The sequence below is a fragment of the Gymnoscopelus braueri genome (genome assembly GCF_963280865.1).
Source record: "Gymnoscopelus braueri genome assembly, chromosome: 1".
Taxonomy (NCBI): domain Eukaryota; kingdom Metazoa; phylum Chordata; class Actinopteri; order Myctophiformes; family Myctophidae; genus Gymnoscopelus; species Gymnoscopelus braueri.
This window is the reverse complement of record NC_137603.1, coordinates 60,541,640-60,554,978: the sequence shown is the minus strand read 5'-3', so window position 1 is coordinate 60,554,978 and position 13,339 is coordinate 60,541,640. Positions and strand designations below refer to the sequence as shown.

Genomic DNA, 13,339 nt, shown 5'->3' with positions numbered 1-13,339 from the left:
AAGTTTGTGGTTAAAATGTGGTTAAAATGACATCAGCTTCTATAGACTCCATGAATAACACTTGATAAGATGGCGTTGTGCTGTATGTAGCGAACGCCTCTTCGATATAATGACAGCTCTGCAGCCTGACGGATGGTTCCCAGCGTTCCTGTGGCTTGCGGCGGCTCCATATGTTCGCCTCGCTAATAACGTTTCTTTTTTTCTCACACGGCAGGTGTACGCACCGTCTCCAAACTCAGAAGACTTCAACAGAGACTCGCCCTCCTACTCGTCGCCGAAACCCTCCAGCAGTATGTTTGCAAGCACTTTTTTCGGTGAGTAATTTAGATGTTTTTTTTGACACATACACATCTGCCCTGCTCTGATTGTTTTAGATGCATCCAGGGTAGTGTAATCGCTGCTGCTGTCGGGCATAAACCTCACTATCTCCTATCTTTTTGTGTTTTTTTCGTGTAAATTAACCCATTAAGACCTGGAGAAGCATCTGTGTCATTTTTAGATTTGAGCTTAAAAAGCATTATTTTACACTTTGGCTATTCAAAAATAGCAGATCTGCTATTTTTTTGAAAATCGTAAACATTTGTGCAAATCTTTGAATATATTTTTTTCAATCGAACATTTGTAACTCAAAGTTTGAGAACCACTGACATAGTAACATACGTATTTTTTTTCAAAAACAGACATTTTGAAGAATCTTAATGGGTTAATGCCCTACTTGATCATACAACAGCCTCACACGAAAGAATCGAAAGTAGCAGTTTTGAGCTTGTAGATCTGCTACTTTTGATGCTTTTTTTTTATTTGAAACAGTTTTGGACATCCACCCGACAGAGACAGAGACCATATATGGCTGCATGGGGATCACAAGAGAGTCTGGCATACATTTAAATCTTATTATTTAAATGGGGTTTAAGTGATATTTCTTTGTGTTAAAAAAAGTGTTTTTGTTTTGTTTTGTTATGTAAACTCTATATTCCAATAGTAACTATTGCTATAGAGTGTTTGTTCAGTAACAGGGGTCTGCCTCTCTCTTTAATAAACAGAAATCACATTGATTGACATTGATCAGATTGGACACAACCACAAAGATTATGTTTAAAAATTTGGGGAAAAAACTCTATTTTCACTTATAACTCCTAGGGGTCTCCAGGGGTCCTTGAGGGGGTTCCAGGGGGGCCCCAGCTAAATGTGTCAATACAGCATCACAATCATTTTAACCACTGTATCCATTTATATGTTGGCTCATTCAAAAATAGCAGATCTACAAGCTCACAGTGCGTCACTTCACGCCATGCTGTAAGCGTGTACATCAGCTACTTTTTTGAAAGATTAAAAAAAAAAAAACACACAAATCTTCTCTTCTGGGGGTCCCTGGCACAACATATTTTCAGGTCGGGGGGGGGGGGGTCCACAGCAAAATACATATCGTTTTGAGGGTCCTTGACATGAAAAAGTTTGAGAACCACTGATGCAGTCATTAAAATCTAAAACATTCACCCTCTGGCCATCACTGAACAACAGATAGAGAACTAGGTGAAGAAGCATCGAGAATGATGTCTTTATGTGATGTTTAAAAACTATTTGTCGAGCCTTGTTGCACACAGGACCATAATGACAGGCTTTTTGGGGAGAGTCACTGTATTGCACCGTTCAGTACAGCTTTGTAACCATATTAAATGACTTGGTAGCCTAGTTTCCTGATGTGGCCAGACAGATTGAATTGTTTCTCACACTGTGTAAACTGGGTTACATATATATATTTATATGCAGGCGGTATTATTTCTTTGTGGACAGTCTGACTTCCAGGTCATAAAAGAATAGCAGGGGGGGCCTTGTTGTGTTATCTCAGCTGTGTGTGCGGCGTGTGTGCGCGCAGGACACAAGACTCATGTTTCAGTCCCCAAAAAAGCCACACAAAGTATTCCTTTCCCTTCCTCGACCTCGAGATAGGAGGGTGGCGGGGTGGGTGGTTGGTTGGGTGGGTGGGTGGGGGGAGGGGGGGGTCAGGTCAGGTTATCAGATGTATGTCTGTGTTGAGACCAAAACGGCGTGCTCTGGTAAGTCTGGTTTACTTTATCAGGGTTTTTTTAAAACACGAACACCAACACAAACAACACACTTTTCTTTACTTGATTCGGGTCTGATTTGAGTTTGTCCCAGTATAACATTTTGAGTATACTTGAATATTGTATGGATTGTTATGGTATATTAACCCATTTAGACCTGAGGCCGATTATATACCTTTATATACATTATATAACACCTTCTAAATCCTGACCTAAGTTTTCTGAAAAAAATCTAATGTTTATGAAAAATATATTTAAAAATATATGATGCTATGTACTGTACATAGCAACAACAACAACAACAACCCCAAAAGGGGTTCCCGGATTGAAAGGTACTGTATAGTTATGTATAGGGGTTCCCAGTCTAAATGGGTTAATAGCATGAACAATGTGAGATTTAATTTTCCATTCATGGATTTTCTGACTTAATTAAAAATGTTGTTAATTGAAAAATGGTCCCTTTTATAGCATATAATTCATGACCTTTTCAAAATAACTTCAAGCCTTGTCAGGGCCCATTTCCACATTTCTTCATCATAACATTTGAGCCTCACCCCCGCCTTTGAAACACATTTTCTAACACACTGCGTACCCTCTGTTTTACATCCAACCAGCTTTTACAACCCATGACACATCAATGCATCCACATGTGGGTATCACTCTGGAAATGACGTTAACAATCAACTCATCAAACGAAATCATCTGGATGCTATGATGTCGTATTTCCAACATCTTTGGCTTCTCCCAAAACAATAAACTGATTTTGGCTTTTAACACAAAGTCGAGTCTATCATCTTTGCCCATATGATATGAATGTAAGAACAGAAACCATTTTCAATTGCTCGGTCGTGCATTAAAACCACATTCAGTCAGCCTTGTTTGGATATGATTTTCAAACCAAACAAACTGTCTGTCACTAGTGCAGCTGGATCAACTTCTACCCGAGGAAAACCTTTTGAAGGAACAGCGTTTCCGACCGTTTTGCTCCAGTTCTCTTCTTAGCAGCAACATCTTGAATTTGTGATACCGTTGCTGTCGGGGCAGAAACCTCCTATTTCCATATTTCTACTTTTTATGTTTTTACCGTAAATGAACGCCCTACTTGATCATACTACGGCGTCACACAAAGGCATAATTCAAAAATACCATAATTAAAAAATAGCAAAAGTAGCAGATCCAAAAATGGCATGATTCATGATCATTCAAAAATAGCAAAAGTAGTCCACAAGCTCAAAACGCGTCACTTATCGCTGCGTTTCAAGCTTGTAGATCTGCTACTTTTGAATTTGAATCCTGAAAAATGATACGTAGCCTGCGAGTTAGTTCAGGCAGCATACACTCGAGAGGTTTCTATGTGGCTGTATACAGCGTCATGCAAGACCCATACGTCATACACTGACGTGGCAATCAGCCGTCCAATTGGGCGGGTTATTTAAGCTCACCTAAATCGGCGTTCCATCCGCTTTGTGTGTTCTGGTTTGTTGTCATGCAGTGTTTGCTTGCTCCCAGCACCACCCCAGCACCACCCCAGCACCACCAGTGGGCTCTGCTATTGGTCTGTTCCCCATGTTTTTTTAAATTATATATCTATCTCCCTGCTTTTAATGTTTAATGATGGTTGTCTAAATTGTGCTGAGCAGGGAGAAAAATAATAGCAGAGCCTGAACGCCAAGATAAAATATTACATCCACATTGTATTCTCATTCTATATATTTGTTCAATATATATTCGGTTTATAATATTGGTTCAATCAATTTGTGAGTTATCTGACTGAGGTAACGTTTTTTGGAACATATGAGGTTTCCACCCGACAGAGGCGATTTGTTGATATTCATGTGACGAACCGATGTTGTTTATCATCATCAGATGGGACCCACAATTCCTCTGACCCATGGAACTCGTCCAATGGGATCAGCCAGCCCGGCTACGGTGGAATGCTGGGAGGGTCTTCTTCTCACATGCCACAGTCAGGAAACTACAGCAACCTCCACTCACACGAGCGACTGGTAAGCAACACACACACACACACACACAAAGACAAAATCATAGTTCTGTCTTGTGAGGCGCTCGGGGTGGTGCAGTGGTGAAGTACCTGCCCACCACCACCGCGGAGCCTGAGGGTTCGCATCCACCGCGGTGCATCCGGGCTTTGTCGAGCATCTATACGAACACAATAGGCTCCATGCACAGCAGCCATGTTGGAAATAAATTGGGCCTCTTCCTTACTTCCTTCACAGGTGTTACCCATGATACTAATGAAGGCTCTGTTCCATTTTAGTGTCGCGCACAGTGGTTCTCAAACCATAACTCTGAGAGTGTACAAATGGAACCAAATGGGTCCATTTGGTTCCATTTGTACACTCTCAGAGTTACTCACCCGTAAGGGTCCATTTGGTTCCATTTGTACACTCTCAGAGTTACTCACCCGTAAGGGTCCATTTGGTTCCATTTGTACACTCTCAGAGTTACACACCCGTAAGGGGCCATTTGGAACCCCCTCAATGAACCATGAGGGTCCCTGGACCACACTTTGAGACCCACTGGTGTAGCAGAGTGTTTCCAGTGAGCCAACATGCACAATATCAGCACCCTGACTCTGTTTGACCAGAATGGAACAGAGCCTTCATTAGTTATCATTGGTAACACCTGTGAAGGAAGTAAGGAAGAGGCCCAGTTTCTTTCCAACGTGGCTGCTGTGCATAGAGCCTATTGGCCCGTGTTCGGGGGAGGGTAGCCGAGGCGGGGAGGGTGATATTTGCCACTGCGCGTACTCCCTACGCCTATGGGCTGGGGGGCGGCACCTGTCAGCAGGGAGTGTTGGGTCGGGAGGAGTAGGAAGAATCCTCTACGTCCTCTCGGTGGGGGCTCCTCACTGGCAGGTTGAGCCTGTAGGATACAACAACAGTGACAATACCCATAAATGTGTGTGGGGAGGAATCACTCGTATTATTATTCCTACCAACAACAACGCTACATGTTTAGGGCAGTGGTGCTGAGAGATTACCTGCTAACTGAACAGACACACAGATAGACGGAGGAGCGATTGCATAACCTCTTGGCGGAGATAATAACGTGTCAAGGCGCTTGGAATCTTTTCAAATGCTCATACGCACATTTATTTGACTCGAAATAAAGGGATTTTTCAACGTTTCTTTCAGAACTATCCTCCACACTCGGTCTCTCCGGACATCAACGCCAGTCTTCCTCCCATGTCCAGCTTCCACCGGAGCAATGCCAGCGCGTCACCGTTTGTCACCGCAACACACACTCCGTCTGTCAACAACACCACCGACGGGGTCATGGGTATGTTCTAACAGCTACTGTACGTTAAAAAGTCTGCCACCTGCACAGAACGCGTCAATTACCCACCCCAGGGCAGAAACCTCCTATCTCCTTATTTGAACTGTTTTTTTTTTTGTAAATGAACGCCCTGCTTGATCATGCTACAGCGTCACGCGAAAGCGTTCCCCAGGGGTCTATATTTGGCCCCCCTCCTTTTATCCATCCAAATCTCCAGTACACCAAATCTCTATGTGTGTCACGTCGTGACAGGTTGTGAGCTTGTAGATTTCCTCCTATTTTGACAAGTGGTTAAAAAAAAAAAAACTTTTAACCCACTTGCCTTTTATGACAAGTGGTTAAATGTTTGCTACTGTACCTGCACAGAATTCATCAAATAAAAACATTGAGTGGCTGAAGAGAGGGGCCCTATCTTGGCATTTTTTTACTATTTTGAAAAACATTTTAAAATAGTGAAAATAGCCTATCTACATCAACACGTTGTGAGCTTGTAGATCAGCTATTTGAACTATTTAAAAATGTTTTTCAAAATAGTAAAAAAAAAAAGGCAAACAAGTTTAGGCATAAGGGGTACGATAGGGCCCTAATGCCAGCAGGCCAAGCAGCTACTTATGTGCTCTTACTGTATGTCCGCTCTTCATTTTGTCAAGAGTTTGCTATTTTTTTTTTGTCTTCCTAGCTGCTGCAAATCGGGGGAACGCCACTGGAACTTCACAGACTGGAGATGCACTGGGCAAGGCTTTAGCCTCTGTGAGTACATTCGGTCATATCCTACCAGTCCATTGCCGATGCAAGTGCATAAAAAAAAACATAACATTAGTTTCAATCTACTACGGTTATTGGGGTTTAAATCAATTTGCTGTACATATAATGTGGGAAAATCCATTCACTATCTAAAATTGCATTCTCCGTTTTAGCATCAGCATTGATTAAGTATACGATCTCCCTACCCCCCCCCCCCCCCTCTCTAGGTTGATCCCTCTTTTAGGGTGTGAAACCCATGTCCTACCTTATATATGCGATAGTGGGCTAAAATGTATTTTGATTCCACAGTGCATTAGAATAATAATGGCTTGCTTCTCTCTCTCTCTCTCTCTCTAAAAGAAGATGACCTCAATGGCCATGTTGGGAATTAAGTGCTATACTGAATGCTGATGAAAAGAAAAAAGAGGATATTATTTGCAGTTGTTTTTGGGTCTAAGCCTGGATAAATGTAGGCTTAAACTAAGAGTGTTCGAAGGAAGGGAATTGTACATCAAAAATACTCTTAAATCCTATAGGATTACACACTATAGTTTGGATAATCAAGCCATCGGTATCTGTGACATGTTGTAATGCATCTCCCAAGAGTGTTAACCACTTGAACCCCAGCATCCATATCATTCTGGGGGGGGGGGGACATTAGCCAAGAATAGCCAATTTACAAGCTCACCATGCGATCACTTGTGATGAGCTTGTAGATCTTCTATTTTCACTACTTCTTAAGCTTTTTTTTTTTTTTTTATGGAAATTATTAGATTTTACTTATTCTAAAAAAGTGTAATTGTTTTTAATTGATGAAAAGTTGTGAATACATTATTCTTTTAATAATATACATATATTTTTTTTATGTAGGAAACAGATTTTTTTTAAATATATTTACTCGCGACCCATAAAAATGGGTCTGCGTCCCAAAGATGGGTCTCGACCCACTGTTTGGGAAACATTGACCCACAGGATAGTTTTTTTTTTTTAAGTCTCGATTCAGCAGTTCTCGGCGGGTTATTCTCGGCACATTGTTTTATCTGGAAGCACAAGTTGTTTTTCCTACCCTGGAAGTGGAACTAGCACACTAGTGTCAACGAGGAAGACGACCGCTTTCAATCTGCCACTATTAGTCTTCGTCTGAAATGCTTCTTGTGGTAAAAAACTAAATTGTTGATGAAGATCTGGACTGGAAAACAGTCCGCTTGCGGAAGAAGCACCATTTTAGTTCAAACATCAACAATTATGCTCTTTGAGCCTGATGTGGATGACTTAACCCTTTAAGACCGGGAACGCATCTGTGTGTCATTTTAAGATTTCTTTGGCTATTCAAAAATAGCAGATCTACAAGTTCATAGCGTGGCACCGAGTGCCGTGCCATGAACTTGTAGATCTGCTATTTTTGAAAAATAGTACAAATTTGTGCAAATCTTTGAATGTATATTTTTTAAAGCCAACATTTTTAACTCTGTTACAACTTCTGGGGGGTCCCTGGAACAACATATTTTGAGATGGGGGTCCACGACCAAATAGATTCAAAAAACAACTTAGGATTTAGAAGACATTTGCAAAATCCCCAGAACCAAAGATTTGAGTTTGTTCGCTTTAAAAAATATATGTTCAAAGATTTGCACACATTTTCACGTTTTTATTTTCAAAAATAGCAGATCTACCAGCTTGTATATCTGCTATTTTTGAATAGCCAAAGACATCTAAAAATGACACACAGATGCGTTCCCGGTCTAAATGACTTAATTTGAATAGAAAGACAAGATGGAGGATTCGCACTGAGGCAAAGGGAACAGCCCTTTTTGTATAACACACAAAGGGCTGTGTTTCAAATCATTAAATCATTAAATTGTACAAACCACACGTAATTGTTCTGTTTAGAAATAACAAAGAGTAACTCATCTTTCTAACTCAACTTCTCAGTCCCTTTACAGTTCTCCAGGCAATGGCTGGAATGCAGTCTTGTCTCTGGGACTGCATTTTGTCTTTTTACATAACCAAAACATGCCTTTGTGTTACATTCTGTCACGCCTGCCTGCTTTTGTTTTTAACCAGTTTAACCAGCTTAATATTTTAGAATAAGCTCATTACATACTACAGCACACACAAAACACATACAGTACATAAATGTGCAACTTACATGTCAAAAAATGTACTATGGCAGACTGAAAGCCAAATATAATATAAGCCCTATAGAATTCATTGTACGGTGAATAGCAAAACAAAATGCTGATAAACAAGCTCACAGCGTGGCACAACACAAGCTTGTAGATGTGCTGTTTTAGCTATTTTGGAGGTTAAACAATTAAAGTCAAAGTCAAAAAGTGGCCTATAGAAAACATCCCCGTTCAACCCTTTGGCTAATGATGAGAAGATTAAAGTAGATGAAAGTTGACTACATTTGGGAAATAGATGAGCTTAATGGTGCTGCACACCCCCAATATCGAAAAGCGTGCGTTCATTGAGGTGGGGGGGGGGGGGGGGGGGTGCGGTGGGGTGGGGTTTGATAATCACGAATTAAGTCTTTTTGTATTTCCAGACTCAATTCTATTAGCATGACAAAGCAGCAGTGAAATGGACACGGTTGGGTTGTGTTCGGGGTTGGGGGGGGGGGCACACAGGGGAGTTTCTAACCGCTGTGGCTCCCCTCCACAGGGGCGCTCTTTGCGGGGCTTTTGTTCTCCGCCCCTTTTAAATTGGCCGTGCTTATTGGCCCCCCCGCCGCCCGCGGGGAGCGTAGCTGATGAGGGGGGCGGAGCTTCGTTTATTCCAGTAAAAAAAAAAAGAGATGTGTGTGTTTGGTTTTGAATTCAGATTAAGTTTTCCGTAGAGGACGAGAATAGCCAAGTCATATTGTTCGGGGGGTGGGGGGGGGGTCAGAAGTCACGGTTTATAAACGACTCGCTTTCGGGAAAACAAAGGAATATTTGCAGGCTCTTCAGACTTACTTACTCACACTGAGAATCCCTTTGCATTCCAACTGAATTCAGCATCTAATGTTACGATGTTACATCATCGCTGTAATTATTTTCTTTTCATAAATGAACGCCCTACTTTGTCATATATGACACTGTCTCTGTATATAAGTCTGTCTGTGCGTTTTATAAATATTTAACCAATCAAAAGTGTTAACAAGAACTTGTGAGTTGTGACTAATAACTAAAAAGTGAGGTGTCCGTCCGACAGCGATGGCATACTAAGCAGAGAGTAACATTATGATGGGGATGTATGAAAGCATGTGGAATGAATAGCCATTACACCCCTCCCTTTAGAGCAGTGGTTCTCAAACTTTTTCATGTCAAGGACCCCCAGAATGATATGTATTTGGCCGCAGACCCCCATCTCAAAATGTTTTGTTCCAGGGACCCCCCCCCAGAAGCAAAGATTTGAGTTACAACTGTTGAAAAATGTACATTCAAAGTTTGCAAAAATGCAGATCTACAAGCTCGTAGCGCGACACTCGGTGCCGCTCTGTGAGCTTGTATATCTGCTGTATATCTGCTAGGCAAAGTATAAAAGCTTGAAGTGGTTAACATTATTGTGATGCTATATCAACACATTTTGCTGGGGACCCCCTGGAACGCCCGGCAAGGACCCCTGGGGGTCCCCGGACCCCACTTTGAGAACCAATGCTTTAGAGAGCATAGCCTCTGAAATTCAGCAGCCAAGTCTCTGTATCTAGCTCGACTCTCAGTTGATTGAAAAAGCTAAAGCCCAGAGATCAAGATTGAATAAGGAGATTATTGATAATGAATGCATTCTATCGTCCCGTACAGAAGTCAAATGGTTTCCTGCGAGCTCAATTTGATATTAACTCGCAAGAGAAAGCTCTGTGGGTCTGCTGTTTTCTCTCTCTCTCTCTCTCCTAATTAGAAGGAATCCACCCCCCCCCCCCCCCCCCTAATACCCTGGGCTCTCTGAGACATGTTCCATTATGGAACAAAATATCCTCTTATTAAAGAGGGGGGGGGGGGACAGGGACAGGGGGGGGGACACAGAGATGTGTTGCAGGCTTTAATCCAGCATTAAGTTTAAACAAATGAAATCCCGGTGGAAGTTTAGGAGGAGGTAATCCTCCCGTTTCCCAGCTCTTTTTGTGACTGAGGGGACATATCCTAAAACTCGTTGACCTCGGTATCACCTCTCAGGTGTAGGGATGTGTGTGACACAGGGGTTGACTCTAATGGTTGCCCGACTGCCCAGTGGCAAGTAAGTAAAATGTTTGGGCAAGTGGAGTTGACTTTCAGGGGTTGCCTGACCGGGCAAGTGTGTTTGAGTGGGTGAAGCAACCGACACAAAACAACACGACATATATCTCTTGCTCTCGCTCTCGCTCTCTCTCTCACTCTCTCTCTCACTCTCTCTCTCGCGCTCTCTCTCTCTCTCTCTCTCTCTCTCTCTCTCTCTCTCCCCCACACACACACTCTGCAGGCAGCGACAATTTACAATATAACATTTTAGGCATTTAGCAGACGCTCTTAATCCAGAACGACTGACAGTAAGCGAAAAACACGAGGTAATAGATACAAATTCATAGAAATAGTAATCTAGGATCATAGGTAAACCAAGTTTCAAAGTAAGAGGTTGCTGTCCGACAGCAACAATATAGTAATATAGTGAATATGGTGTACTACTTTAAGACCTGAAAACAGCCTCATGTGTACAGTACCGTATATGGTGGTGTGTGTGCTAGTCTAGACTGGCGAGAAAATGGCACCATGCTATTATTTAAAGAAAAGCACAGAGAAATGACAACTTGGGATTTGACTAAAGGATTGCTTATGCTGCCTTAAATGATGAATCTCTCTCTCCTCTTCCTCCCTCTCTCTCTCTTCCTCTCCTCTCTCCATCTCCCTCCCTCCCTCGATCTCTGCAACAGATTTATTCACCTGACCACACGAGCAGCAGCTTCCCGTCCAACCCGTCGACCCCCGTGGGCTCTCCCTCGCCACTGACGGCCACAGCGGGCGCCGCCTCCTCAGCAGGTACGGTGATGGCTGCCGCCGCCGGCACCCCTTCTGGGAGAAGGGCAGGTTAGAGAGCATCAGTCTGCACACACCTCCCGCCCCGCTTTAAACCATTCAATCCGGGAACGCGTCATTTACTTTGGCTATTCAAAAATAGCAGATCTACAAGCCCATAGCGCGTCAATTCGTGCCACGCTATGAGCTTGTAGATCTTTCTATTTTTTTTTACAAATTATTATATATTTTTTTTCACCTGAACATCTGTAACTCACATCTTTGCTTCTCGGGGGTCCCTGGAACAAAATATTTTCAGATGGGGGTCCGTGGCCAAATACATATAATTTAGGGGGTCCTTGACATGAAAAAGTTTGTGCACCACTGATATAGAAACATACGTTTTTCAGAAAACTGTTTGGATTTAGAAGACATTTGTAGAATCCCCAGTGGCAACAAATGTTTGCTTAAAAAATATATATACTATATTCAAAGATTTGCACATGTTTTTACGAGAAAAAAAATAGCAGATCTACAAACTCATAGCGTGGCACTCGGTGCCGCGCTATATATATAGCTTATATATATAGCTTATATATATAGCTTATATATATAGCTTGTATATCCTCTATATATATATAGCTTATATATATTAGCTTGTATATCTGCTATTTTTTGAATAGCCAAAGAAATCTGAAAATGACACAGATTCGTTCCCGGTCTTCGTAGCCAAATATACCATGTTGGATTCTGTGGTCCACTGCATCTCGACACATCTTAAAGGAGCAGTCCACCCAAAGAAGTTATTGTTTTTTATCAATTGCACACCCCACGAAGCCTCATGGCGATTTTTTTGTCGCATTCCTGAGCCAATTAAGCCTCATGGCATTTATTTTGGTTTTGTCACTTTCCTGTGCCAATAATTTGAATTCAAGGCAGAAAATTATTCATTTTTTGGGGTTGAACTCCTCCTTTAAGCAGAAAGATAGTGGTACAGGCACTGCTTTGACAAGAGGAATTCAAACAATTATTTTGCTGTGTATTTTCAAGCTCAGGAATTTGTGGTAAAAATGTGAATTTTGGGCCTGTGTGTGATTTATTTTTATATCGTCTCTGTCGGGTAGAAACATCATTATGTCCAATGATTCAAACTTTCAAACGTTTCAAACTTGTAGATCTGCTACTTTTGATGCTTTCGTGTGACGCTGTTGTATGATCAAGTAGGGCATTCATTGACGAAAAAACGCGAAACGTTTAAAATATGGAGATAAGAGGTTTCTGCCCGACAGCAATGACATGCAGGCTACTCAAATCCCTCAACCTACACGCACGGTACCCGCATGTAGTATGTTAAATACAGTTCCTACAAATAAATAGCATCGTTTGATGACATGAGATAGTACAGAAGTGGGTTTTGGGGCTTCTAAGCTGGCAGGACGAGTTTGAGTGCGGAGCATCTAGAATGAACTTATGTCCCCGGTATGACGCATGAAATATTTTCCTTTCTGTATGAAGCGTTGATCTGAACGTGCTTCAGAAGCTCTTGGATGTCTTCCACGCTGAAACCTTAGCGCCTTGTTATTCCACGGCGGTCAAAAGGCCTTGTTAAAGCTGTAACAACTCTTGCCTCGCAGCAACTGCTTAGTGCATTCTGGGACCGAGGAGGTATACTGCGATAAGACCTCAGATCTAGTCGTTTGGGAGGGGATTGGCTTGTTGAAATCCTAAGTGTTAATTTCACTGTGAGACAGTGGTGGAAAAAGTACTGACATTATTTACTTAAGTAAAAGTATCAATACCACAATGTAGAAGTACTCTGCTAGAAGTAAAAGGCCTGTGTTCACATTGTTACTTGGGTAAAAGTACAAAAGAAAAGTATTGGCATCAAAATATACTTAAAGTACCAAAATTAAAAGTACTAAAATGTTTGAAAATAGCCAATCTACAAGTTCACAACGCGCGGCGATGCGACGCGTTGTGAGCTTGTAGATCTGCTATTTTCAAATAGCCTATACAATAGGGCTGAAGTGGTTGATGTGTGTTTTATAATATAATAATTTATATCTGCAAAGTAACTAGTAACTAAACTTTTCAAATAATTGTAGTGGAGTACAATATTTGCCTCTGAGATGTAATGGAGTAGAAGTAAAAGTATTGAAAATGGTATATACTCCAGTAAAGTAAAAAAAATCCTCAAAAGTGTACTTAAGTACAGTACTTGAGTAAATGTACTTAGTTACTTTACACCACTGCTGTGAG

The 13,339-nt window shown here is 41.7% G+C and overlaps 1 protein-coding gene across 3 annotated transcripts in view; it reads left to right on the top strand.

The window, feature by feature from the left end:
* tcf12 (transcription factor 12) overlaps positions 1 to 13,339 on the top strand; it is a 174,982-nt gene that overhangs the window by 131,252 nt on the left and 30,391 nt on the right. For all 3 annotated transcript variants that reach the window (XM_080436664.1, XM_080436665.1, XM_080436663.1), the window contains exons 11-15: positions 215 to 314; positions 3,933 to 4,072; positions 5,225 to 5,369; positions 6,046 to 6,116; positions 10,999 to 11,104. In XM_080436664.1, the coding sequence (XP_080292790.1) occupies positions 215 to 314; positions 3,933 to 4,072; positions 5,225 to 5,369; positions 6,046 to 6,116; positions 10,999 to 11,104 (562 nt within the window). The remainder of the gene's footprint in view (positions 1 to 214; positions 315 to 3,932; positions 4,073 to 5,224; positions 5,370 to 6,045; positions 6,117 to 10,998; positions 11,105 to 13,339) is intronic.